The sequence below is a fragment of the Cololabis saira genome, chromosome 18, assembly GCF_033807715.1.
Source record: "Cololabis saira isolate AMF1-May2022 chromosome 18, fColSai1.1, whole genome shotgun sequence".
Taxonomy (NCBI): Eukaryota; Metazoa; Chordata; class Actinopteri; order Beloniformes; family Belonidae; genus Cololabis; species Cololabis saira.
This window is the reverse complement of record NC_084604.1, coordinates 41,219,246-41,245,936: the sequence shown is the minus strand read 5'-3', so window position 1 is coordinate 41,245,936 and position 26,691 is coordinate 41,219,246. Positions and strand designations below refer to the sequence as shown.

At 54.5% G+C, this 26,691-nt stretch overlaps 1 protein-coding gene across 1 annotated transcript in view; it reads left to right on the top strand.

Moving 5' to 3' along the window:
- The window catches only part of crnkl1 (crooked neck pre-mRNA splicing factor 1), a 72,292-nt gene that overhangs the window by 12,483 nt on the left and 33,118 nt on the right, over window positions 1–26,691 (top strand). The window contains exons 6-7 of the mRNA XM_061747032.1: window positions 689–867; window positions 3,608–3,778. Of these exons, the coding sequence (XP_061603016.1) occupies window positions 689–867; window positions 3,608–3,778 (350 nt within the window). The remainder of the gene's footprint in view (window positions 1–688; window positions 868–3,607; window positions 3,779–26,691) is intronic.

The following is a 26,691-nucleotide window of genomic DNA, read 5'->3' as shown; positions in this document are numbered from 1 at the left end:
TTCTCGAGTCCCTGGACTTTCTCGACTCACTCGAGTTTCTCGACTCACTCGAGTTTCTCGACTCCCTGGACTTTCTCGAGTCCCTGGACTTTCTCGAGTCCCTGGAGTTTCTCGAGTCCCTGGAGTTTCTCGAGTCCCTGGAGTTTCTCGAGTCCCTGGAGTTTCTCGAGTCCCTGGAGTTTCTCGACTCCCTGGACTTTCTCGACTCCCTGGACTTTCTCGACTCCCTGGACTTTCTCGACTCCCTGGACTTTCTCGACTCCCTGGACTTTCTCGACTCCCTGGACTTTCTCGACTCCCTGGACTTTCTCGAGTCCCTGGACTTTCTCGAGTCCCTGGACTTTCTCGACTCACTCGAGTTTCTCGACTCCCTGGACTTTCTCGAGTCCTCGAGTCCCTGGACTTTCTCGAGTCCCTGGAGTTTCTCGAGTCCCTGGACTTTCTCGAGTCCCTGGACTTTCTCGAGTCCCTGGACTTTCTCGAGTCCCTGGAGTTTCTCGACTCCCTGGACTTTCTCGACTCCCTCGAGTCTCTCGACTCCCTCGAGTCCCTCGACTCCCGTCACTCGTCATGGTTCACCCCGACGTCAGTTACGTCTCTATATTACTAGGTTTTTACAGCGTCTTTCATAACGTTCCTTGAGTTTCTTGACTCCCTTGAGTTCCTTGAGTTCCTTGACTCCCTGCACTCGTCATGGTCCACCCCGAGGTGAAGAACTGGATCAAGTACGCCCGGTTCGAGGAGAAGCACGGCTACATCGCCCACGGCAGGAAGGTGTACGAGCGCGCCGTGGAATTCTTCGGGGAGGAGCACGTGGAGGAGAATCTGTTCGTGGCCTTCGCTCGCTTCGAGGAGACGCAGAAGGAGGTGAGTCAGACTTTACTAACTTTAAAATGTTTCTGTAGCATCCCCGACTGATGATGGTTGACTCTCAAACTGATGGTTCACAATGTTTTTATTCCTTGGATGTAAATACACTGCAAACACACCGTAAGAGCTATAAAGGAATAAAATAGAGTTAGTCTTTCTACATTCATATAAGCTTCCTTTAACTTAAATACAGACCGACACAGCCGCTGCTCTCTCGCTCAGTAATAAAGCTACCGCTAACCACAACACACGAGTAACCATGGCAACCAAACTCAAGCTGGACATAAATACGGCATAACATTTGCAAAGAAAACAAACCTTGTGTCCCTTTTATCAGCAGGTGCTTTTTGTGTCGGTTAGGCTCCACTTAAGCATTTAGCATCTTTAGCATTTAGCGCACACTTTCTACTGCCGTTAAACTTTTTTTTTTTTTTTTTTCAAATCTCTTTTATTGTTTTTTCACGTTTTAAATACAAACATAACAGTGAAACAAATACCTCATACCCTTTAAATGTATGTGTACATGTTCGGCAGAAAATGTGATTAGCACTTGCATCCTAGAGATACAGATGATGTAGTATAAAAACATATATATATATACACGTACATAAACACATATACACTAGGGGTGGGACGATACGGTTAACTCACGATTCAATACTGTGGCGATATGTGGCCCACGATAACGATAATATCACGATATCTACGATATTCGATATATTGTAAGAAATTTCATCGATATATATCACGATATATGTGTCTGAAAAAGAAAAAATACCCATAAAAAGGAAAACGTCTGTAGTTATGCATTTATTCAATTCCAAAACTTTATACAATGTACAAAGAGTGCATTTATAAATAAATAAATAAATAAATAAACAAAAACTATTATGTTTTCTATTTAATTTCGTCTACTTTGGCCCATATCAAACTTTTGAGCCGAATAAGTGCATGAGCAATAGTGTGGTGACAACCGCGTAAATCCATTATGTGTGTTAAAATATCAATATTTGTCAGTTTATCAATTTATTGCAACAGAAAGCGCAACAATATATTGCAATGTTGATTTTTTCCCCCCACCACTAATATACACACACATATACATACACGTGGATTCTGTGCAAAAAAAAGGGTCAAATCCTTTCCTTCCATTTGGTGTTAAAATGTTTCTAGTTTTGCCATCGTTCTGATTTATGTTTAAAGTGATCAATGAATGGCTGCCAAACCCCGTAGAACTTTCTTCCTTGATTCTTCAATACAAATCAGATTTTCTCCAGCTCTAAATGTCTCATGACATCAGTCATAAGATCTGAATCGGTTGGTTTTGCCTTTTGCTTCCAGTTCCGTAATATCAATCTTCGCGCACGTATACTGACAAACAAAACGATGCGATCTTCAACGTTACTTTTTGTCATATTCTGCTCAATGATTCCTAAAACTGCATCAATAGGCCTCCCTAAAATACAGGATAGGGTTTTAGAAATAGATCCCAATAATTTGATAGTTTGGGACAGAACATGTGCCCTAGTGTTGCTGGTTAAAGTCCACACCTGTCACATGAAGGATCCACTGAAAACTTTGACTAAGGTCTCGGCAAGACGCCTTCAAAATAAAAGCACTAAATATCGGTCTCATTAATGTCAGAATCAGAATAAAACTTTATTGCCAAGTCAGACACAGTCAGACTGGAGTCAGAGTGCCGCGGCTCCCTGGCGCTCCAACCTGGAGACTGTGGGGGAAGGGGGTGCTAGTGGGAGCAGAGCATCTTGTTTTTATTCCACCAGGGAGATTGTGACTGGAGCAGCGGCCAAGCCGCTCTGCCAAGGTCAGATTATAGAATCAACAATTATATTGCAAAACAGACAGACTCAGTAATTCTCTGTCCGCCTTAAGTCTCTGGTTCATCAATGGCGACTCCAATCAGACAAATTTGTGGTCAAATCCCACCCAGCCGAGCTTCCAACTTCTCCAAGGTCTTTTTCATTTTGCCAATGAGCTCAAAAACCGCTGCCAGCCTGCGATTCTGCTCAAGAATCACATCCAGCTTACGGTTTTGCTCCCCCAACGTTAGAGTCTGAGTGTTTGGTCCAGAGCTTTTCCCCCCAGCAACGTTAGGCAGCTCAGAAAGAGCCAGAACAGCTGTCGACGACTTACGCATTTGTGGATATACCAGGAATCCACCAGCTCCAAAAAGCAGAAATCCTGCTATCATTAATCCAATTATGAAGCATCTTCAACGTCTTCGACAGACAGAATCGACAGACACATGATCCTCCAGTGTTTCCATGAGTCCATCATGTATCCGGCAGCAAATGGAGGACTCCCTCGTCCCCCGACTTCTCGTTGAGAAAATTTGGTAAATTGTGCTGAGAGACCAGTTAATTAATTCCATGATTGTAGAGTTTGGGAGGAGTGAAAAAGAGAAGCTCTGAAGACGAGACAGGACAAAAGCAGCAGCAGATCGGGAGGGAGAGGAGCAGAAAAACCTTCACCGAGAGCCGGAAGAAGAACAAATAAAATAAAAGCCTGGCTTTAAATAATGAGAAAACAAACATAAATTTTTTTTTTTTTTATAGAAATACTCATATTAAAGGTCATTTACAAGGTGGACGCAAACCAGTCCTGTTGTCTTCAGCTGAAGGTGGAGGAGTCTCTAAGAGACATCGGTGCTGCCGTGTCTCTCGTGTCTCATGTCCTTCGTGTCTCTTGTGTCTCTCGTCTCTCTCTCGTCCTCCAGTTTGAGCGGGTCCGGGTGATCTACAAGTTCGCCCTGGACCGGATCCCCAAACACCAGGCCCAGGAACTGTTCAAGAACTACACCATGTTTGAGAAGAAGTTCGGGGACAGACGGGGCATCGAGGACGTGATCATCAGCAAACGCCGCTTCCAGTACGAGGAGGAAGTGAAGGTGGGGACCGGTGAGGGGCATTCTGGGTAAAAACTGGACCAGGGGGTCAAGGTGGGGACTGGTGAGGGGCATTCTGGGTAAAAACATCAAGGTGGGGACCGGTGAGGGGCATTCTGGGTAAAAACTGGACCAGGAGGTCCAGGTGGGGACTGGTGAGGGGCATTCTGGGTAAAAACATCAAGGTGGGGACCGGTGAGGGGCATTCTGGGTAAAAACTGGACCAGGAGGTCCAGGTGGGGACTGGTGAGGGGCATTCTGGGTAAAAACATCAAGGTGGGGACCGGTGAGGGGCATTCTGGGTAAAAACATCAAGGTGGGGACTGGTTTCACATTTTCTGCCTTTTCTTTTAGTTCAAACCAAACGTTTCCTCCTCTTTCTTCTTCCTCTACCTGCGCGGCGTCAGCGCGTTGACGCGTTAAACGGAGTCCGGGAGAAAATCCGGCTTTGAGCTGCAAAATCAGACGATTCCTCGAGGCAGAAAACATTCCTCCATCACTTTTTGTAATCGAATTATTCCAGGAATGGTTTCAGCTAGGGCTGGGTGATATGGACCAAAAGTCATATCTCCATATTTTCTAGCTAAATGGCGATACTTGATATATATCTCGATATTTTTTCTGTGCCTTAATTGGGGTTTCCCCCAAAGCATTATAGCATAGCATCTCTGTTAGCATCTCTGTTAGCATCTCTGTTAGCATCTCTGTTAGCATCTCTGTTAGCATCTCTGTTAGCATCTCTGTTAGCATCTCTGTTAGCATCTCTGTTAGCATCTCTGTTAGCATCTCTGTTAGCTTCATTTAAAAAAACAGTCAGTTTTAATACAAAGCCTCGGGCCAAATGTCACACAGGTTCCTTTATTAACAGAGGTCTGCACAATATCAACATGTATAAAACAAATGAAATAAAAATAAACTGCCTGCATATATAGAATAAAATGCTTCTTGAATAAAATAAAACAAATATCCCTTTCCTGCATAACAATTAAATTAAAATACACTGCAATTAATACAATGTAGACAGTAACAGGCAGACTTTTCCACTGAGGTTGACAGTTGTGCAAATAACAAAACATTTGTGACAATCTCAAATAAAACATTCAAGTCAATTTGTCACAAAATAAGCTATATCAAAATCATTAAAAAAAAAAAGTAAATTATTTTTTTTTTTTTTAAATCGATATAAACGATATATTGTCTCGTACCATAATCGCGTTTGAAAATATATCGATATATATTAAAATCTCGATATATCGCCCAGCCCTACTTTCAGCCCTAGACGGCAGCCAATCAGAGAGCAGAATCACGGGTGGTGGTGGACGTCCAGGACACGTCCAGACTCTCTCTACTGCCCCCCCCAGACCTCTAACTCTCTCTACTGCCCCCCCCAGACCTCTCTCTCTACTGCCCCCCCCAGACCTCTAACTCTCTCTACTGCCCCCCCCAGACCTCTCTCTCTCTACTGCCCCCCCCAGACCTCTAACTCTCTCTACTGCCCCCCCCAGACCTCTCTCTCTACTGCCCCCCCCAGACCTCTAACTCTCTCTACTGCCCCCCCCAGACCTCTCTCTCTACTGCCCCCCCCAGACCTCTAACTCTCTCTACTGCCCCCCCCAGACCTCTAACTCTCTCTACTGCCCCCCCCAGACCTCTCTCTCTACTGCCCCCCCCAGACCTCTAACTCTCTCTACTGCCCCCCCCAGACCTCTCTCTCTCTACTGCCCCCCCCAGACCTCTAACTCTCTCTACTGCCCCCCCCAGACCTCTCTCTCTACTGCCCCCCCCAGACCTCTCTCTCTACTGCCCCCCCCAGACCTCTCTCTCTACTGCCCCCCCCAGACCTCTCTCTCTCTACTGCCCCCCCCAGACCTCTAACTCTCTCTACTGCCCCCCCCAGACCTCTAACTCTCTCTACTGCCCCCCCCAGACCTCTCTCTCTCTCTACTGCCCCCCCCAGACCTCTCTCTCTCTCTACTGCCCCCCCCAGACCTCTCTCTCTACTGCCCCCCCCAGACCTCTCTCTCTCTACTGCCCCCCCCAGACCTCTCTCTCTACTGCCCCCCCCAGACCTCTCTCTCTACTGCCCCCCCCAGACCTCTAACTCTCTCTACTGCCCCCCCCAGACCTCTCTCTCTCTCTACTGCCCCCCCCAGACCTCTCTCTCTCTACTGCCCCCCCCAGACCTCTAACTCTCTCTACTGCCCCCCCCAGACCTCTCTCTCTCTACTGCCCCCCCCAGACCTCTCTCTCTACTGCCCCCCCCAGACCTCTCTCTCTACTGCCCCCCCCAGACCTCTCTCTCTCTACTGCCCCCCCAGACCTCTCTCTCTACTGCCCCCCCCAGACCTCTCTCTCTACTGCCCCCCCCAGACCTCTCTCTCTACTGCCCCCCCCAGACCTCTCTCTCTCTACTGCCCCCCCCAGACCTCTCTCTCTACTGCCCCCCCCAGACCTCTCTCTCTACTGCCCCCCCCAGACCTCTCTCTCTACTGCCCCCCCCAGACCTCTCTCTCTCTACTGCCCCCCCCAGACCTCTCTCTCTCTCTACTGCCCCCCCCAGACCTCTCTCTCTACTGCCCCCCCCAGACCTCTCTCTCTACTGCCCCCCCCAGACCTCTCTCTCTACTGCCCCCCCCAGACCTCTCTCTCTACTGCCCCCCCCAGACCTCTCTCTCTACTGCCCCCCCCAGACCTCTCTCTCTACTGCCCCCCCCAGACCTCTCTCTCTCTCTACTGCCCCCCCCAGACCTCTCTCTCTACTGCCCCCCCCAGACCTCTCTCTCTACTGCCCCCCCCAGACCTCTCTCTCTACTGCCCCCCCCAGACCTCTCTCTCTCTCTACTGCCCCCCCCAGACCTCTCTCTCTCTACTGCCCCCCCCAGACCTCTAACTCTCTCTACTGCCCCCCCAGACCTCTCTCTCTCTACTGCCCCCCCCAGACCTCTCTCTCTCTACTGCCCCCCCCAGACCTCTAACTCTCTCTACTGCCCCCCCCAGACCTCTCTCTCTACTGCCCCCCCCAGACCTCTCTCTCTACTGCCCCCCCCAGACCTCTAACTCTCTCTACTGCCCCCCCCAGACCTCTCTCTCTACTGCCCCCCCCAGACCTCTAACTCTCTCTACTGCCCCCCCCAGACCTCTCTCTCTCTCTACTGCCCCCCCCAGACCTCTCTCTCTACTGCCCCCCCCAGACCTCTAACTCTCTCTACTGCCCCCCCCAGACCTCTAACTCTCTCTACTGCCCCCCCCAGACCTCTCTCTCTACTGCCCCCCCCAGACCTCTAACTCTCTCTACTGCCCCCCCCAGACCTCTCTCTCTACTGCCCCCCCCAGACCTCTCTCTCTACTGCCCCCCCCAGACCTCTCTCTCTACTGCCCCCCCCCAGACCTCTCTCTCTACTGCCCCCCCCAGACCTCTCTCTCTACTGCCCCCCCCAGACCTCTAACTCTCTCTACTGCCCCCCCCCAGACCTCTAACTCTCTCTACTGCCCCCCCCCAGACCTCTAACTCTCTCTACTGCCCCCCCCAGACCTCTCTCTCTACTGCCCCCCCCAGACCTCTCTCTCTCTACTGCCCCCCCCAGACCTCTCTCTCTCTACTGCCCCCCCCAGACCTCTCTCTCTACTGCCCCCCCCAGACCTCTCTCTCTACTGCCCCCCCCAGACCTCTCTCTCTACTGCCCCCCCCAGACCTCTAACTCTCTCTACTGCCCCCCCCAGACCTCTCTCTCTCTACTGCCCCCCCCAGACCTCTCTCTCTACTGCCCCCCCCAGACCTCTCTCTCTCTACTGCCCCCCCCCAGACCTCTCTCTCTCTACTGCCCCCCCCAGACCTCTCTCTCTACTGCCCCCCCCAGACCTCTCTCTCTCTACTGCCCCCCCCCAGACCTCTCTCTCTCTACTGCCCCCCCCAGACCTCTCTCTCTACTGCCCCCCCCCAGACCTCTAACTCTCTCTACTGCCCCCCCCAGACCTCTCTCTCTACTGCCCCCCCCAGACCTCTCTCTCTCTACTGCCCCCCCCAGACCTCTCTCTCTACTGCCCCCCCCAGACCTCTAACTCTCTCTACTGCCCCCCCCAGACCTCTCTCTCTCTACTGCCCCCCCCAGACCTCTCTCTCTACTGCCCCCCCCAGACCTCTCTCTCTCTACTGCCCCCCCCAGACCTCTAACTCTCTCTACTGCCCCCCCCAGACCTCTCTCTCTACTGCCCCCCCCAGACCTCTAACTCTCTCTACTGCCCCCCCCAGACCTCTAACTCTCTACTGCCCCCCCCAGACCTCTAACTCTCTCTACTGCCCCCCCCAGACCTCTAACTCTCTCTACTGCCCCCCCCAGACCTCTCTCTCTACTGCCCCCCCTAGACCTCTAACTCTCTCTACTGCCCCCCCCAGACCTCTCTCTCTACTGCCCCCCCCCAGACCTCTCTCTCTACTGCCCCCCCCCAGACCTCTCTCTCTACTGCCCCCCCCAGACCTCTAACTCTCTCTACTGCCCCCCCCCCAGACCTCTAACTCTCTCTACTGCCCCCCCCAGACCTCTCTCTCTACTGCCCCCCCCAGACCTCTCTCTCTACTGCCCCCCCCAGACCTCTAACTCTCTCTACTGCCCCCCCCAGACCTCTCTCTCTACTGCCCCCCCCAGACCTCTCTCTCTACTGCCCCCCCTAGACCTCTAACTCTCTCTACTGCCCCCCCCAGACCTCTCTCTCTCTACTGCCCCCCCCAGACCTCTCTCTCTCTACTGCCCCCCCCAGACCTCTCTCTCTACTGCCCCCCCCAGACCTCTCTCTCTACTGCCCCCCCCAGACCTCTAACTCTCTCTACTGCCCCCCCCAGACCTCTAACTCTCTCTACTGCCCCCCCCAGACCTCTCTCTCTCTCTACTGCCCCCCCCAGACCTCTAACTCTCTCTACTGCCCCCCCCAGACCTCTCTCTCTACTGCCCCCCCCAGACCTCTCTCTCTACTGCCCCCCCCAGACCTCTCTCTCTACTGCCCCCCCCAGACCTCTCTCTCTACTGCCCCCCCCAGACCTCTAACTCTCTCTACTGCCCCCCCCCAGACCTCTCTCTCTACTGCCCCCCCCAGACCTCTAACTCTCTCTACTGCCCCCCCCCAGACCTCTAACTCTCTCTACTGCCCCCCCCAGACCTCTAACTCTCTCTACTGCCCCCCCCCAGACCTCTAACTCTCTCTACTGCCCCCCCCAGACCTCTAACTCTGTTTTTTCGTGCGTTTTTTCATACGTTTTTTCGTACGTTTTTTCGTACGTTTTTTTCGTACATTTTTTCGTACGTTTTGTCGTACATTTTTTCGTACGTTTTGTCGCACATTTTTCGTACGTTTTTTTTCGTACGATTTTTTTCATACATTTTTTCGTACATTTTTTTCCTACGTTTTTTCGTACGTTTTGTCGTACATTTTTCGTACGATTTCGTGCGCTTGTTTTCGTACGTTTTTTCGTATGTTTTTGCGTACGTTTTTTCGTGCGTTTTTTCGTACGTTTTTTCGTACATTTTTTCGTACGTTTTTTCGTACGTTTTTTTCGTACATTTTTTCGTACGTTTTGTCGTACATTTTTTCGTACGTTTTGTCGCACATTTTTCGTACGTTTTTTTCGTACGATTTTTTTCGTACATTTTTTTCGTATGTTTTTTCGTACGTTTTGTCGTACATTTTTCGTACGATTTCGTGCGCTTGTTTTCGTACGTTTTTTCGTATGTCTTTTCGTACATTTTTTCGTACGTTTTTTGCGTACGTTTTTGCGTACGTTTTTTCGTACGTTTTTTCATACGTTTTTCGTACGTTTTTTCATGTTTTTTCATGTTTTTTCGTACATTCTTTCGTGCGTTTTTTCGTACGTTTTTTCGTACGTTAGCTATCGCTAACGCACGAAAAAACCTCTAACTCTCTCTACTGCCCCCCCCAGACCTCTCTCTCTACTGCCCCCCCCAGACCTCTAACTCTCTCTACTGCCCCCCCCAGACCTCTAACTCTCTCTACTGCCCCCCCCAGACCTCTAACTCTCTCTACTGCCCCCCCAGACCTCTCTCTCTACTGCCCCCCCCAGACCTCTCTCTCTACTGCCCCCCCCAGACCTCTAACTCTCTCTACTGCCCCCCCCAGACCTCTAACTCTCTCTACTGCCCCCCCCAGACCTCTAACTCTCTCTACTGCCCCCCCCAGACCTCTAACTCTCTCTACTGCCCCCCCCAGACCTCTCTCTCTACTGCCCCCCCCCAGACCTCTCTCTCTCTCTACTGCCCCCCCCAGACCTCTCTCTCTCTCTACTGCCCCCCCCAGACCTCTCTCTCTCTCTACTGCCCCCCCCAGACCTCTCTCTCTCTCTACTGCCCCCCCCAGACCTCTAACTCTCTCTACTGCCCCCCCCAGACCTCTAACTCTCTCTACTGCCCCCCCCAGACCTCTCTCTCTCTACTGCCCCCCCCAGACCTCTCTCTCTCTACTGCCCCCCCCAGACCTCTCTCTCTCTCTACTGCCCCCCCCAGACCTCTCTCTCTACTGCCCCCCCCAGACCTCTCTCTCTACTGCCCCCCCCAGACCTCTCTCTCTACTGCCCCCCCCAGACCTCTCTCTCTACTGCCCCCCCCAGACCTCTAACTCTCTCTACTGCCCCCCCCAGACCTCTCTCTCTACTGCCCCCCCCAGACCTCTAACTCTCTCTACTGCCCCCCCCAGACCTCTAACTCTCTCTACTGCCCCCCCCAGACCTCTAACTCTCTCTACTGCCCCCCCCAGACCTCTAACTCTCTACTGCCCCCCCCAGACCTCTCTCTCTACTGCCCCCCCCAGACCTCTCTCTCTACTGCCCCCCCCAGACCTCTCTCTCTACTGCCCCCCCCAGACCTCTCTCTCTACTGCCCCCCCAGACCTCTCTCTCTCTCTACTGCCCCCCCCAGACCTCTCTCTCTCTCTACTGCCCCCCCCAGACCTCTCTCTCTCTCTACTGCCCCCCCCAGACCTCTCTCTCTCTCTACTGCCCCCCCCAGACCTCTAACTCTCTCTACTGCCCCCCCCAGACCTCTAACTCTCTCTACTGCCCCCCCCAGACCTCTAACTCTCTCTACTGCCCCCCCCAGACCTCTCTCTCTCTACTGCCCCCCCCAGACCTCTCTCTCTACTGCCCCCCCCAGACCTCTAACTCTCTCTACTGCCCCCCCCAGACCTCTCTCTCTACTGCCCCCCCCAGACCTCTCTCTCTACTGCCCCCCCCAGACCTCTCTCTCTCTACTGCCCCCCCCAGACCTCTCTCTCTCTCTACTGCCCCCCCCAGACCTCTCTCTCTCTCTACTGCCCCCCCAGACCTCTCTCTCTACTGCCCCCCCCAGACCTCTCTCTCTCTCTACTGCCCCCCCCAGACCTCTCTCTCTCTCTACTGCCCCCCCCAGACCTCTAACTCTCTCTACTGCCCCCCCCAGACCTCTCTCTCTACTGCCCCCCCCAGACCTCTCTCTCTCTACTGCCCCCCCCCAGACCTCTAACTCTCTCTACTGCCCCCCCCAGACCTCTAACTCTCTCTACTGCCCCCCCCAGACCTCTCTCTCTCTCTACTGCCCCCCCCAGACCTCTCTCTCTACTGCCCCCCCCAGACCTCTCTCTCTACTGCCCCCCCCAGACCTCTAACTCTCTCTACTGCCCCCCCCAGACCTCTCTCTCTCTACTGCCCCCCCCAGACCTCTAACTCTCTCTACTGCCCCCCCCCAGACCTCTAACTCTCTCTACTGCCCCCCCAGACCTCTAACTCTCTCTACTGCCCCCCCCAGACCTCTCTCTCTACTGCCCCCCCCAGACCTCTCTCTCTCTCTACTGCCCCCCCCAGACCTCTCTCTCTCTACTGCCCCCCCCAGACCTCTCTCTCTCTCTACTGCCCCCCCCAGACCTCTAACTCTCTCTACTGCCCCCCCCAGACCTCTAACTCTCTCTACTGCCCCCCCCAGACCTCTAACTCTCTCTACTGCCCCCCCCAGACCTCTCTCTCTCTACTGCCCCCCCCAGACCTCTCTCTCTACTGCCCCCCCCAGACCTCTAACTCTCTCTACTGCCCCCCCCAGACCTCTCTCTCTACTGCCCCCCCCAGACCTCTCTCTCTACTGCCCCCCCCAGACCTCTCTCTCTCTCTACTGCCCCCCCCAGACCTCTCTCTCTCTCTACTGCCCCCCCCAGACCTCTCTCTCTCTCTACTGCCCCCCCAGACCTCTCTCTCTACTGCCCCCCCCAGACCTCTCTCTCTCTCTACTGCCCCCCCCAGACCTCTCTCTCTCTCTACTGCCCCCCCCAGACCTCTAACTCTCTCTACTGCCCCCCCCAGACCTCTCTCTCTACTGCCCCCCCCAGACCTCTCTCTCTCTACTGCCCCCCCCAGACCTCTAACTCTCTCTACTGCCCCCCCCAGACCTCTAACTCTCTCTACTGCCCCCCCCAGACCTCTCTCTCTCTCTACTGCCCCCCCAGACCTCTCTCTCTACTGCCCCCCCCAGACCTCTCTCTCTACTGCCCCCCCCCAGACCTCTAACTCTCTCTACTGCCCCCCCCAGACCTCTCTCTCTCTACTGCCCCCCCCAGACCTCTAACTCTCTCTACTGCCCCCCCCCAGACCTCTAACTCTCTCTACTGCCCCCCCCAGACCTCTCTCTCTCTACTGCCCCCCCCAGACCTCTAACTCTCTCTACTGCCCCCCCCAGACCTCTCTCTCTACTGCCCCCCCCAGACCTCTCTCTCTCTCTACTGCCCCCCCCAGACCTCTCTCTCTCTACTGCCCCCCCCAGACCTCTAACTCTCTCTACTGCCCCCCCCAGACCTCTCTCTCTCTACTGCCCCCCCCAGACCTCTAACTCTCTCTACTGCCCCCCCCAGACCTCTAACTCTCTCTACTGCCCCCCCCAGACCTCTAACTCTCTCTACTGCCCCCCCCAGACCTCTCTCTCTACTGCCCCCCCCCAGACCTCTAACTCTCTCTACTGCCCCCCCCAGACCTCTCTCTCTCTACTGCCCCCCCCAGACCTCTCTCTCTACTGCCCCCCCCAGACCTCTCTCTCTACTGCCCCCCCAGACCTCTCTCTCTACTGCCCCCCCCCAGACCTCTAACTCTCTCTACTGCCCCCCCCAGACCTCTCTCTCTACTGCCCCCCCCAGACCTCTCTCTCTACTGCCCCCCCCCAGACCTCTCTCTCTACTGCCCCCCCCAGACCTCTCTCTCTACTGCCCCCCCCCAGACCTCTCTCTCTCTCTACTGCCCCCCCAGACCTCTCTCTCTACTGCCCCCCCAGACCTCTCTCTCTACTGCCCCCCCCAGACCTCTCTCTCTACTGCCCCCCCAGACCTCTCTCTCTCTACTGCCCCCCCCAGACCTCTAACTCTCTACTGCCCCCCCCAGACCTCTCTCTCTCTACTGCCCCCCCCAGACCTCTCTCTCTCTACTGCCCCCCCCAGACCTCTAACTCTCTCTACTGCCCCCCCCAGACCTCTCTCTCTACTGCCCCCCCCAGACCTCTAACTCTCTCTACTGCCCCCCCCCAGACCTCTAACTCTCTCTACTGCCCCCCCCAGACCTCTAACTCTCTCTACTGCCCCCCCCAGACCTCTAACTCTCTCTACTGCCCCCCCCAGACCTCTAACTCTCTCTACTGCCCCCCCCAGACCTCTCTCTCTACTGCCCCCCCCAGACCTCTAACTCTCTCTACTGCCCCCCCCAGACCTCTCTCTCTACTGCCCCCCCCAGACCTCTAACTCTCTCTACTGCCCCCCCCCAGACCTCTCTCTCTACTGCCCCCCCCAGACCTCTCTCTCTACTGCCCCCCCCAGACCTCTCTCTCTACTGCCCCCCCCCAGACCTCTAACTCTCTCTACTGCCCCCCCCCAGACCTCTCTCTCTACTGCCCCCCCCAGACCTCTCTCTCTACTGCCCCCCCCAGACCTCTAACTCTCTCTACTGCCCCCCCCCAGACCTCTAACTCTCTACTGCCCCCCCCAGACCTCTAACTCTCTCTACTGCCCCCCCCAGACCTCTAACTCTCTCTACTGCCCCCCCCAGACCTCTAACTCTCTACTGCCCCCCCCAGACCTCTAACTCTCTCTACTGCCCCCCCCAGACCTCTCTCTCTCTACTGCCCCCCCCAGACCTCTCTCTCTCTACTGCCCCCCCCAGACCTCTCTCTCTCTACTGCCCCCCCCAGACCTCTCTCTCTACTGCCCCCCCCAGACCTCTAACTCTCTCTACTGCCCCCCCCAGACCTCTCTCTCTCTACTGCCCCCCCCAGACCTCTCTCTCTACTGCCCCCCCCAGACCTCTCTCTCTCTACTGCCCCCCCCAGACCTCTCTCTCTACTGCCCCCCCCCCCAGACCTCTCTCTCTCTACTGCCCCCCCCAGACCTCTAACTCTCTCTACTGCCCCCCCCAGACCTCTCTCTCTACTGCCCCCCCCAGACCTCTCTCTCTCTACTGCCCCCCCCAGACCTCTAACTCTCTACTGCCCCCCCCAGACCTCTAACTCTCTCTACTGCCCCCCCCAGACCTCTAACTCTCTCTACTGCCCCCCCCAGACCTCTAACTCTCTCTACTGCCCCCCCCAGACCTCTCTCTCTACTGCCCCCCCTAGACCTCTAACTCTCTCTACTGCCCCCCCCAGACCTCTCTCTCTCTACTGCCCCCCCCAGACCTCTCTCTCTCTACTGCCCCCCCCAGACCTCTCTCTCTACTGCCCCCCCCCAGACCTCTCTCTCTACTGCCCCCCCCAGACTCTCTCTCTACTGCCCCCCCCAGACCTCTAACTCTCTCTACTGCCCCCCCCAGACCTCTCTCTCTACTGCCCCCCCAGACCTCTCTCTCTACTGCCCCCCCTAGACCTCTAACTCTCTCTACTGCCCCCCCCAGACCTCTCTCTCTCTACTGCCCCCCCCAGACCTCTCTCTCTCTACTGCCCCCCCCAGACCTCTCTCTCTACTGCCCCCCCAGACCTCTCTCTCTACTGCCCCCCCAGACCTCTAACTCTCTCTACTGCCCCCCCCAGACCTCTAACTCTCTCTACTGCCCCCCCCAGACCTCTCTCTCTCTCTACTGCCCCCCCCAGACCTCTAACTCTCTCTACTGCCCCCCCCAGACCTCTCTCTCTACTGCCCCCCCCCAGACCTCTCTCTCTACTGCCCCCCCCAGACCTCTCTCTCTACTGCCCCCCCCAGACCTCTCTCTCTACTGCCCCCCCCAGACCTCTAACTCTCTCTACTGCCCCCCCCAGACCTCTCTCTCTACTGCCCCCCCCAGACCTCTAACTCTCTCTACTGCCCCCCCCCAGACCTCTAACTCTCTCTACTGCCCCCCCCAGACCTCTAACTCTCTCTACTGCCCCCCCCAGACCTCTAACTCTCTCTACTGCCCCCCCCAGACCTCTAACTCTGTTTTTTCGTGCGTTTTTTCATACGTTTTTTCGTACGTTTTTTCGTACGTTTTTTTCGTACATTTTTTCGTACGTTTTGTCGTACATTTTTTTCGTACGTTTTGTCGCACATTTTTCGTACGTTTTTTTTCGTACGATTTTTTTCATACATTTTTTCGTACATTTTTTTCCTACGTTTTTTCGTACGTTTTGTCGTACATTTTTCGTACGATTTCGTGCGCTTGTTTTCGTACGTTTTTTCGTATGTTTTTGCGTACGTTTTTTCGTGCGTTTTTTTCGTACGTTTTTTCGTACATTTTTTCGTACGTTTTTTCGTACGTTTTTTTCGTACATTTTTTTCGTACGTTTTGTCGTACATTTTTTCGTACGTTTTGTCGCACATTTTTCGTACGTTTTTTTCGTACGATTTTTTTCGTACATTTTTTTCGTATGTTTTTTCGTACGTTTTGTCGTACATTTTTCGTACGATTTCGTGCGCTTGTTTTCGTACGTTTTTTCGTATGTCTTTTCGTACATTTTTTCGTACGTTTTTTGCGTACGTTTTTGCGTACGTTTTTTCGTACGTTTTTTCATACGTTTTTCGTACGTTTTTTTCATGTTTTTTCATGTTTTTTCGTACATTCTTTCGTGCGTTTTTTCGTACGTTTTTTCGTACGTTAGCTATCGCTAACGCACGAAAAAACCTCTAACTCTCTCTACTGCCCCCCCCAGACCTCTCTCTCTACTGCCCCCCCCAGACCTCTAACTCTCTCTACTGCCCCCCCCAGACCTCTAACTCTCTCTACTGCCCCCCCCCAGACCTCTCTCTCTACTGCCCCCCCCAGACCTCTAACTCTCTCTACTGCCCCCCCCAGACCTCTAACTCTCTCTACTGCCCCCCCCAGACCTCTAACTCTCTCTACTGCCCCCCAGACCTCTCTCTCTACTGCCCCCCCCAGACCTCTCTCTCTACTGCCCCCCCCAGACCTCTAACTCTCTCTACTGCCCCCCCCAGACCTCTAACTCTCTCTACTGCCCCCCCCAGACCTCTAACTCTCTCTACTGCCCCCCCCAGACCTCTCTCTCTACTGCCCCCCCCAGACCTCTCTCTCTACTGCCCCCCCCAGACCTCTCTCTCTACTGCCCCCCCCAGACCTCTCTCTCTACTGCCCCCCCCAGACCTCTCTCTCTCTCTACTGCCCCCCCCAGACCTCTCTCTCTCTCTACTGCCCCCCCCAGACCTCTCTCTCTCTCTACTGCCCCCCCCAGACCTCTCTCTCTCTCTACTGCCCCCCCCAGACCTCTAACTCTCTCTACTGCCCCCCCCAGACCTCTAACTCTCTCTACTGCCCCCCCCAGACCTCTAACTCTCTCTACTGCCCCCCCCAGACCTCTCTCTCTCTACTGCCCCCCCCAGACCTCTAACTCTCTCTACTGCCCCCCCCAGACCTCTCTCTCTACTGCCCCCCCCAGACCTCTCTCTCTCTCTACTGCCCCCCCAGACCTCTCTCTCTACTGCCCCCCCCAGACCTCTCTCTCTCTCTACTGCCCCCCCCAGACCTCTCTCTCTCTCTACTGCCCCCCCCAGACCTCTAACTCTCTCTACTGCCCCCCCCAGACCTCTAACTCTCTCTACTGCCCCCCCCAGACCTCTCTCTCTACTGCCCCCCCCAGACCTCTCTCTCTACTGCCCCCCCCCAGACCTCTCTCTCTCTCTACTGCCCCCCCCAGACCTCTAACTCTCTCTACTGCCCCCCCCAGACCTCTAACTCTCTCTACTGCCCCCCCAGACCTCTAACTCTCTCTACTGCCCCCCCCAGACCTCTAACTCTCTCTACTGCCCCCCCCCAGACCTCTAACTCTCTCTACTGCCCCCCCCAGACCTCTAACTCTCTCTACTGCCCCCCCCAGACCTCTCTCTCTCTACTGCCCCCCCCCAGACCTCTAACTCTCTCTACTGCCCCCCCCCAGACCTCTAACTCTCTCTACTGCCCCCCCCAGACCTCTCTCTCTCTACTGCCCCCCCCCAGACCTCTAACTCTCTCTACTGCCCCCCCCAGACCTCTCTCTCTCTACTGCCCCCCCCAGACCTCTAACTCTCTCTACTGCCCCCCCCCAGACCTCTCTCTCTACTGCCCCCCCCAGACCTCTAACTCTCTCTACTGCCCCCCCCCAGACCTCTCTCTCTCTACTGCCCCCCCCCAGACCTCTAACTCTCTCTACTGCCCCCCCCAGACCTCTCTCTCTCTACTGCCCCCCCCAGACCTCTCTCTCTACTGCCCCCCCCAGACCTCTCTCTCTACTGCCCCCCCCAGACCTCTCTCTCTACTGCCCCCCCAGACCTCTCTCTCTCTCTACTGCCCCCCCCAGACCTCTCTCTCTCTACTGCCCCCCCCAGACCTCTAACTCTCTCTACTGCCCCCCCCAGACCTCTCTCTCTCTCTACTGCCCCCCCCAGACCTCTCTCTCTCTACTGCCCCCCCCAGACCTCTCTCTCTCTACTGCCCCCCCCAGACCTCTAACTCTCTCTACTGCCCCCCCAGACCTCTCTCTCTCTACTGCCCCCCCCCAGACCTCTCTCTCTACTGCCCCCCCCCAGACCTCTCTCTCTACTGCCCCCCCCCAGACCTCTCTCTCTACTGCCCCCCCCCCAGACCTCTCTCTCTACTGCCCCCCCAGACCTCTCTCTCTCTACTGCCCCCCCCAGACCTCTCTCTCTCTACTGCCCCCCCCCAGACCTCTCTCTCTACTGCCCCCCCAGACCTCTCTCTCTCTACTGCCCCCCCAGACCTCTCTCTCTACTGCCCCCCCAGACCTCTCTCTCTACTGCACCCCCCAGACCTCTCTCTCTCTACTGCCCCCCCAGACCTCTCTCTCTACTGCCCCCCCAGACCTCTCTCTCTCTACTGCCCCCCCAGACCTCTCTCTCTCTACTGCCCCCCCCAGACCTCTCTCTCTACTGCCCCCCCAGACCTCTCTCTCTCTACTGCCCCCCCAGACCTCTCTCTCTCTCTACTGCCCCCCCCAGACCTCTAACTCTCTCTACTGCCCCCCCAGACCTCTAACTCTCTCTACTGCCCCCCCCAGACCTCTCTCTCTACTGCCCCCCCCAGACCTCTCTCTCTACTGCCCCCCCCAGACCTCTCTCTCTACTGCCCCCCCCAGACCTCTAACTCTCTCTACTGCCCCCCCAGACCTCTCTCTCTCTACTGCCCCCCCCCAGACCTCTCTCTCTACTGCCCCCCCCAGACCTCTCTCTCTACTGCCCCCCCCCAGACCTCTCTCTCTACTGCCCCCCCCCAGACCTCTCTCTCTACTGCCCCCCCAGACCTCTCTCTCTCTACTGCCCCCCCCAGACCTCTCTCTCTACTGCCCCCCCCCAGACCTCTCTCTCTACTGCCCCCCCAGACCTCTCTCTCTCTACTGCCCCCCCCAGACCTCTCTCTCTACTGCCCCCCCAGACCTCTCTCTCTACTGCCCCCCCAGACCTCTCTCTCTCTACTGCCCCCCCAGACCTCTCTCTCTACTGCCCCCCCAGACCTCTCTCTCTCTACTGCCCCCCCCAGACCTCTCTCTCTCTACTGCCCCCCCAGACCTCTCTCTCTACTGCCCCCCCAGACCTCTCTCTCTCTACTGCCCCCCCCAGACCTCTCTCTCTCTCTACTGCCCCCCCCAGACCTCTAACTCTCTCTACTGCCCCCCCCAGACCTCTAACTCTCTCTACTGCCCCCCCCAGACCTCTCTCTCTACTGCCCCCCCCAGACCTCTCTCTCTACTGCCCCCCCAGACCTCTCTCTCTACTGCCCCCCCCAGACCTCTAACTCTCTCTACTGCCCCCCCCCAGACCTCTAACTCTCTCTACTGCCCCCCCAGACCTCTCTCTCTACTGCCCCCCCCAGACCTCTCTCTCTACTGCCCCCCCCAGACCTCTCTCTCTACTGCCCCCCCCAGACCTCTAACTCTCTCTACTGCCCCCCCAGACCTCTAACTCTCTCTACTGCCCCCCCCAGACCTCTCTCTCTACTGCCCCCCCCAGACCTCTAACTCTCTCTACTGCCCCCCCAGACCTCTCTCTCTCTACTGCCCCCCCAGACCTCTCTCTCTACTGCCCCCCCCAGACCTCTCTCTCTCTCTACTGCCCCCCCCAGACCTCTAACTCTCTCTACTGCCCCCCCCCAGACCTCTCTCTCTACTGCCCCCCCCAGACCTCTAACTCTCTCTACTGCCCCCCCCAGACCTCTCTCTCTCTACTGCCCCCCCCAGACCTCTCTCTCTCTACTGCCCCCCCCCAGACCTCTCTCTCTCTCTACTGCCCCCCCCAGACCTCTCTCTCTACTGCCCCCCCCAGACCTCTCTCTCTACTGCCCCCCCCAGACCTCTAACTCTCTCTACTGCCCCCCCCCAGACCTCTCTCTCTACCGCCCCCCCCAGACCTCTAACTCTCTCTACTGCCCCCCCCAGACCTCTCTCTCTACTGCCCCCCCCAGACCTCTCTCTCTACTGCCCCCCCCAGACCTCTCTCTCTCTCTACTGCCCCCCCCAGACCTCTAACTCTCTCTACTCGACTGCCCCCCCCAGACCTCTAACTCTCTCTACTGCCCCCCCCAGACCTCTCTCTCTCTACTGCCCCCCCCAGACCTCTCTCTCTCTACTGCCCCCCCCAGACCTCTCTCTCTACTGCCCCCCCCAGACCTCTCTCTCTCTACTGCCCCCCCCAGACCTCTCTCTCTCTACTGCCCCCCCCAGACCTCTCTCTCTCTACTGCCCCCCCCAGACCTCTAACTCTCTCTACTGCCCCCCCCAGACCTCTAACTCTCTCTACTGCCCCCCCAGACCTCTAACTCTCTCTACTGCCCCCCCCAGACCTCTAACTCTCTCTACTGCCCCCCCCAGACCTCTCTCTCTACTGCCCCCCCCAGACCTCTCTCTCTACTGCCCCCCCCAGACCTCTAACTCTCTCTACTGCCCCCCCCAGACCTCTCTCTCTACTGCCCCCCCCAGACCTCTAACTCTCTCTACTGCCCCCCCCAGACCTCTCTCTCTACTGCCCCCCCCAGACCTCTCTCTCTACTGCCCCCCCAGACCTCTAACTCTCTCTACTGCCCCCCCCAGACCTCTCTCTCTCTACTGCCCCCCCAGACCTCTCTCTCTACTGCCCCCCCCAGACCTCTCTCTCTCTCTACTGCCCCCCCCAGACCTCTAACTCTCTCTACTGCCCCCCCCAGACCTCTCTCTCTCTACTGCCCCCCCCAGACCTCTAACTCTCTCTACTGCCCCCCCCAGACCTCTCTCTCTCTACTGCCCCCCCCCAGACCTCTCTCTCTACTGCCCCCCCCAGACCTCTCTCTCTACTGCCCCCCCCAGACCTCTAACTCTCTCTACTGCCCCCCCAGACCTCTCTCTCTACTGCCCCCCCCAGACCTCTCTCTCTACTGCCCCCCCCAGACCTCTCTCTCTCTCTACTGCCCCCCCCAGACCTCTCTCTCTACTGCCCCCCCCAGACCTCTAACTCTCTCTACTGCCCCCCCCAGACCTCTCTCTCTACTGCCCCCCCCAGACCTCTAACTCTCTCTACTGCCCCCCCCAGACCTCTCTCTCTACTGCCCCCCCCAGACCTCTCTCTCTACTGCCCCCCCCCAGACCTCTAACTCTCTCTACTGCCCCCCCCAGACCTCTCTCTCTCTACTGCCCCCCCCAGACCTCTAACTCTCTCTACTGCCCCCCCCAGACCTCTAACTCTCTCTACTGCCCCCCCCAGACCTCTCTCTCTCTACTGCCCCCCCAGACCTCTCTCTCTACTGCCCCCCCCAGACCTCTCTCTCTCTACTGCCCCCCCCAGACCTCTCTCTCTACTGCCCCCCCCAGACCTCTCTCTCTACTGCCCCCCCCAGACCTCTCTCTCTACTGCCCCCCCCAGACCTCTAACTCTCTCTACTGCCCCCCCAGACCTCTAACTCTCTCTACTGCCCCCCCCAGACCTCTCTCTCTACTGCCCCCCCCAGACCTCTAACTCTCAGTTTTTTCGTACGTTTTTTCGTACGTTTTTTCGAACGTGTTTTCGTACGTTTTTTCGTACATTCTTTCGTGCGTTTTTTCGTACGTTTTTTCGTACGTTTTTTCGTACGTTTTTTCGTACATTTTTTCGTACATTTTTTCGTACGTTTTTTCGTACATTTTTTCGTACGTTTTTTTCGTACGTTTTGTCGCACATTTTTCGTACGTTTTTTTCGTACGATTTTTTTCGTACGTTTTTTCGTACGTTTTGTCGTACATTTTTCGTACGATTTTGTGCGCTTGTTTTCGTACGTTTTTTTCGTATGTTTTTTCGTACGTTTTTGCGTACGTTTTTTCGTACGTTTTTTCATACGTTTTTTCGCGTACGTTTTTTCGTTCATATTTTTTCGTTTTTTTTCGTACGTTTTTCGTGCGTTTTTTCGTACGTTTTTTCGTACTTTTTTCGTACATTTTTCTTACGTTTTTTCATGTTTTTTCGTACGTTTTTTCATATGTTTTTTCGTACGTTTTTTCATATGTTTTTTCGTACGTTTTTTCGTACATTCTTTCGTGCGTTTTTTCGTACCTCTAACTCTCTCTACTGCCCCCCCCAGACCTCTAACTCTCTCTACTGCCCCCCCCAGACCTCTAACTCTCTCTACTGCCCCCCCCAGACCTCTAACTCTCTCTACTGCCCCCCCCAGACCTCTAACTCTCTCTACTGCCCCCCCCAGACCTCTCTCTCTACTGCCCCCCCCAGACCTCTCTCTCTACTGCCCCCCCCAGACCTCTAACTCTCTCTACTGCCCCCCCCAGACCTCTCTCTCTACTGCCCCCCCCAGACCTCTCTCTCTACTGCCCCCCCCAGACCTCTAACTCTCTCTACTGCCCCCCCAGACCTCTAACTCTCTCTACTGCCCCCCCCAGACCTCTCTCTCTCTACTGCCCCCCCCAGACCTCTCTCTCTACTGCCCCCCCAGACCTCTCTCTCTACTGCCCCCCCAGACCTCTCTCTCTACTGCCCCCCCCAGACCTCTAACTCTCTACTGCCCCCCCCCAGACCTCTCTCTCTCTACTGCCCCCCCAGACCTCTAACTCTCTCTACTGCCCCCCCCAGACCTCTAACTCTCTCTACTGCCCCCCCCAGACCTCTCTCTCTACTGCCCCCCCCCAGACCTCTAACTCTCTCTACTGCCCCCCCCAGACCTCTCTCTCTACTGCCCCCCCCCAGACCTCTAACTCTCTCTACTGCCCCCCCAGACCTCTCTCTCTACTGCCCCCCCCCAGACCTCTCTCTCTACTGCCCCCCCCAGACCTCTAACTCTCAGTTTTTTCGTACGTTTTTTTCGTACGTTTTTTCGAACGTGTTTTCGTACGTTTTTTCGTACATTCTTTCGTGCGTTTTTTCGTACATTTTTTCGTACGTTTTTTCGTACATTTTTTCGTACGTTTTTTCGTACGTTTTTTTCGTACATTTTTTCGTACGTTTTGTCGTACATTTTTTCGTACGTTTTGTCGCACATTTTTCGTACGTTTTTTCGTACGATTTTTTTCATACATTTTTTCGTACATTTTTTTCGTACGTTTTTTCGTACGTTTTGTCGTACATTTTTTGTACGATTTCGTGCGCTTGTTTTAGTACGTTTTTTCGTATGTTTTTTCGTACATTTTTCCGTACGTTTTTTCGTACGTTTTTGCGTACGTTTTTTCGTACGTTTTTTCGTACGTTTTTGCGTACGTTTTTTCGTACGTTTTTTCATATGTTTTTTCGTACATTCTTTCGTGCGTTTTTTTCGTACGTTTTTTCGTACATTTTTTCGTACGTTTTGTCGTACATTTTCTCGTACGTTTTGTCGCACATTTTTCGTACGTTTTTTTCGTACGATTTTTTTTCATACATTTTTTTCGTACGTTTTTTCGTACGTTTTGTCGTACATTTTTCGTACGATTTCGTGCGCTTGTTTTCGTACGTTTTTTCGTATGTTTTTTCGTACATTTTTTCGTACGTTTTTTCGTATGTTTTTTCGTACGTTTTTGCGTACGTTTTTTCGTACGTTTTTTCATACGTTTTTTCGTACGTTTTTTCATGTTTTTTCGTACATTCTTTCGTGCGTTTTTTCGTACGTTTTTTCGTACGTTAGCTATCGCTAACGCACGAAAAAACCTCTAACTCTCTCTACTGCCCCCCCCAGACCTCTCTCTCTACTGCCCCCCCCAGACCTCTCTCTCTCTCTACTGCCCCCCCCAGACCTCTCTCTCTACTGCCCCCCCAGACCTCTCTCTCTCTACTGCCCCCCCCAGACCTCTCTCTCTCTACTGCCCCCCCCAGACCTCTCTCTCTACTGCCCCCCAGACCTCTCTCTCTCTACTGCCCCCCCCAGACCTCTCTCTCTCTACTGCCCCCCCCAGACCTCTCTCTCTACTGCCCCCCCCAGACCTCTCTCTCTACTGCCCCCCCAGACCTCTAACTCTCTCTACTGCCCCCCCCAGACCTCTCTCTCTCTACTGCCCCCCCAGACCTCTAACTCTCTCTACTGCCCCCCCCAGACCTCTAACTCTCTCTACTGCCCCCCCCAGACCTCTCTCTCTACTGCCCCCCCCAGACCTCTCTCTCTACTGCCCCCCCCAGACCTCTAACTCTCTCTACTGCCCCCCCCAGACCTCTAACTCTCTCTACTGCCCCCCCCAGACCTCTAACTCTCTCTACTGCCCCCCCCAGACCTCTAACTCTGTTTTTTCGTACGTTTTTTCGTACGTTTTTTTGTACATTTTTCGTACATTTTTTTCGTACGTTTTTTCGTACATTTTGTCGTACATTTTTCGTACGATTTCGTGCGCTTGTTTTCGTACGTTTTTTCGTACATTCTTTCGTGCGTTTTTTCGTACGTTTTTTCGTACGCTTTTTCATGTCTTTTCGTACGTTTTTTCATGTTTTTTCGTACGTTTTTTCGTACATTCTTTCGCGCGTTTTTTCGTACGTTTTTTTCGCACGTTTTTTCATAAATTTTTTCATACGTTTTTTCGTACGTTTTTACCTCTAACTCTCTCTACTGCCCCCCCAGACCTCTAACGCACAAAAAAACGTACGAAAAAACGTACTTTCGTAAGTTTTTTCGTGCGTTTTTTCGTACGAACGCGCGAAAAAACGCACGCAAAAACGCGCGAAAAAACGCACGAAAAAAAAAACGCAAAAACGCACGAAAAAAACGCAAAAACAAAAGAAACGCACGAAAAAACCTACGAAAAAACCCAAAAACGCACGAAAAAACGCACGAAAAAACGCACGAACGCACGAAAAAAACGCACGAACGCACGAAAAAACACACGAAAAAAAAACGCAAAAACGTACGAAAAAACGCACCCAAAAACGTGCGAAAAAAACGCATGAAAAAACGCACACAAAAAAACCGCAAAAACGCACGAAAAAAACGCAAAAACAGAAAAAACGCACGAAAAAACCTACGAAAAAACGCAAAAAACGCACGAAAAAACGCACGAACGCACGAAAAAACGCACGCAAAAACTGTAAAAAAACTTGTACTTTCGTACGTTTTTCGTGCGTTTTTTCGTACGAACGCACGAAAAAACGCGCGAAAAAAACGCACGAAAAAAACGCAAAAACACAAAAAAAACGCATGAAAAAACCTCTAACTCTCTCTACTGCCCCCCCCAGACCTCTAACTCTCTACTGCCCCCCCCAGACCTCTCTCTCTACTGCCCCCCCCAGACCTCTAACTCTCTCTACTGCCCCCCCCAGACCTCTAACTCTCTCTACTGCCCCCCCCAGACCTCTCTCTCTCTACTGCCCCCCCCAGACCTCTCTCTCTACTGCCCCCCCCAGACCTCTAACTCTCTCTACTGCCCCCCCCAGACCTCTAACTCTCTCTACTGCCCCCCCAGACCTCTCTCTCTCTACTGCCCCCCCCAGACCTCTAACTCTCTCTACTGCCCCCCCCAGACCTCTAACTCTCTCTACTGCCCCCCCCAGACCTCTAACTCTCTACTGCCCCCCCCAGACCTCTAACTCTCTCTACTGCCCCCCCCAGACCTCTCTCTCTCTCTACTGCCCCCCCCAGACCTCTCTCTCTCTACTGCCCCCCCAGACCTCTCTCTCTACTGCCCCCCCCAGACCTCTCTCTCTACTGCCCCCCCAGACCTCTCTCTCTACTGCCCCCCCCAGACCTCTAACTCTCTCTACTGCCCCCCCCAGACCTCTATCTCTCTCTACTGCCCCCCCCAGACCTCTCTCTCTACTGCCCCCCCCAGACCTCTAACTCTCTCTACTGCCCCCCCCAGACCTCTCTCTCTCTACTGCCCCCCCCAGACCTCTCTCTCTCTACTGCCCCCCCCAGACCTCTAACTCTCTCTACTGCCCCCCCCAGACCTCTCTCTCTACTGCCCCCCCCAGACCTCTAACTCTCTCTACTGCCCCCCCCAGACCTCTAACTCTCTCTACTGCCCCCCCCAGACCTCTAACTCTCTCTACTGCCCCCCCCAGACCTCTCTCTCTACTGCCCCCCCCAGACCTCTCTCTCTCTACTGCCCCCCCCCAGACCTCTCTCTCTCTACTGCCCCCCCAGACCTCTAACTCTCTCTACTGCCCCCCCCAGACCTCTCTCTCTACTGCCCCCCCCAGACCTCTCTCTCTACTGCCCCCCCCAGACCTCTCTCTCTCTACTGCCCCCCCCAGACCTCTAACTCTCTCTACTGCCCCCCCCAGACCTCTCTCTCTACTGCCCCCCCCAGACCTCTAACTCTCTCTACTGCCCCCCCCAGACCTCTAACTCTCTCTACTGCCCCCCCCAGACCTCTAACTCTCTCTACTGCCCCCCCCAGACCTCTCTCTCTACTGCCCCCCCCAGACCTCTCTCTCTACTGCCCCCCCCCAGACCTCTCTCTCTCTACTGCCCCCCAGACCTCTCTCTCTACTGCCCCCCCCAGACCTCTAACTCAGTTTTTTCGTACGTTTTTTCGTACGTTTTTTCGTACGTTTTTTCGTACGTTTTGTCTTACGTTTTTTCGTACGTTTTGTCTTACGTTTTTTCGTACGTTTTGTCGTACATTTTTCGTACGTTTTTTTCGTACGTTTTTTTGTACGATTTTTTTCATACGTTTTTTCGTAAATTTTTTCGTACATTTTTCGTACATTTTTTTCGTACGTTTTTTCGTACATTTTGTCGTACATTTTTCGTACGATTTCGTGCGCTTGTTTTCGTACGTTTTTCGTACGTTTTTTTCGTACATTCTTTCGTGCGTTTTTTCGTACGTTCTTTCGTACGTTTTTTCGTACGCTTTTTCATATGTCTTTTCGTACGTTTTTTCATGTTTTTTCGTACATTCTTTCGTGCGTTTTTTCGTACGTTTTTCGCACGTTTTTTTGTAAATTTTTTCATACGTTTTTTTCGTACGTTTTTACCTCTAACTCTCTCTACTGCCCCCCCCAGACCTCTAACGCACGCAAAAACGCACGAAAAAACGTACGAAAAACGTACGAAAAAACGTACTTTCGTAAGTTTTTTCGTACGAACGCGC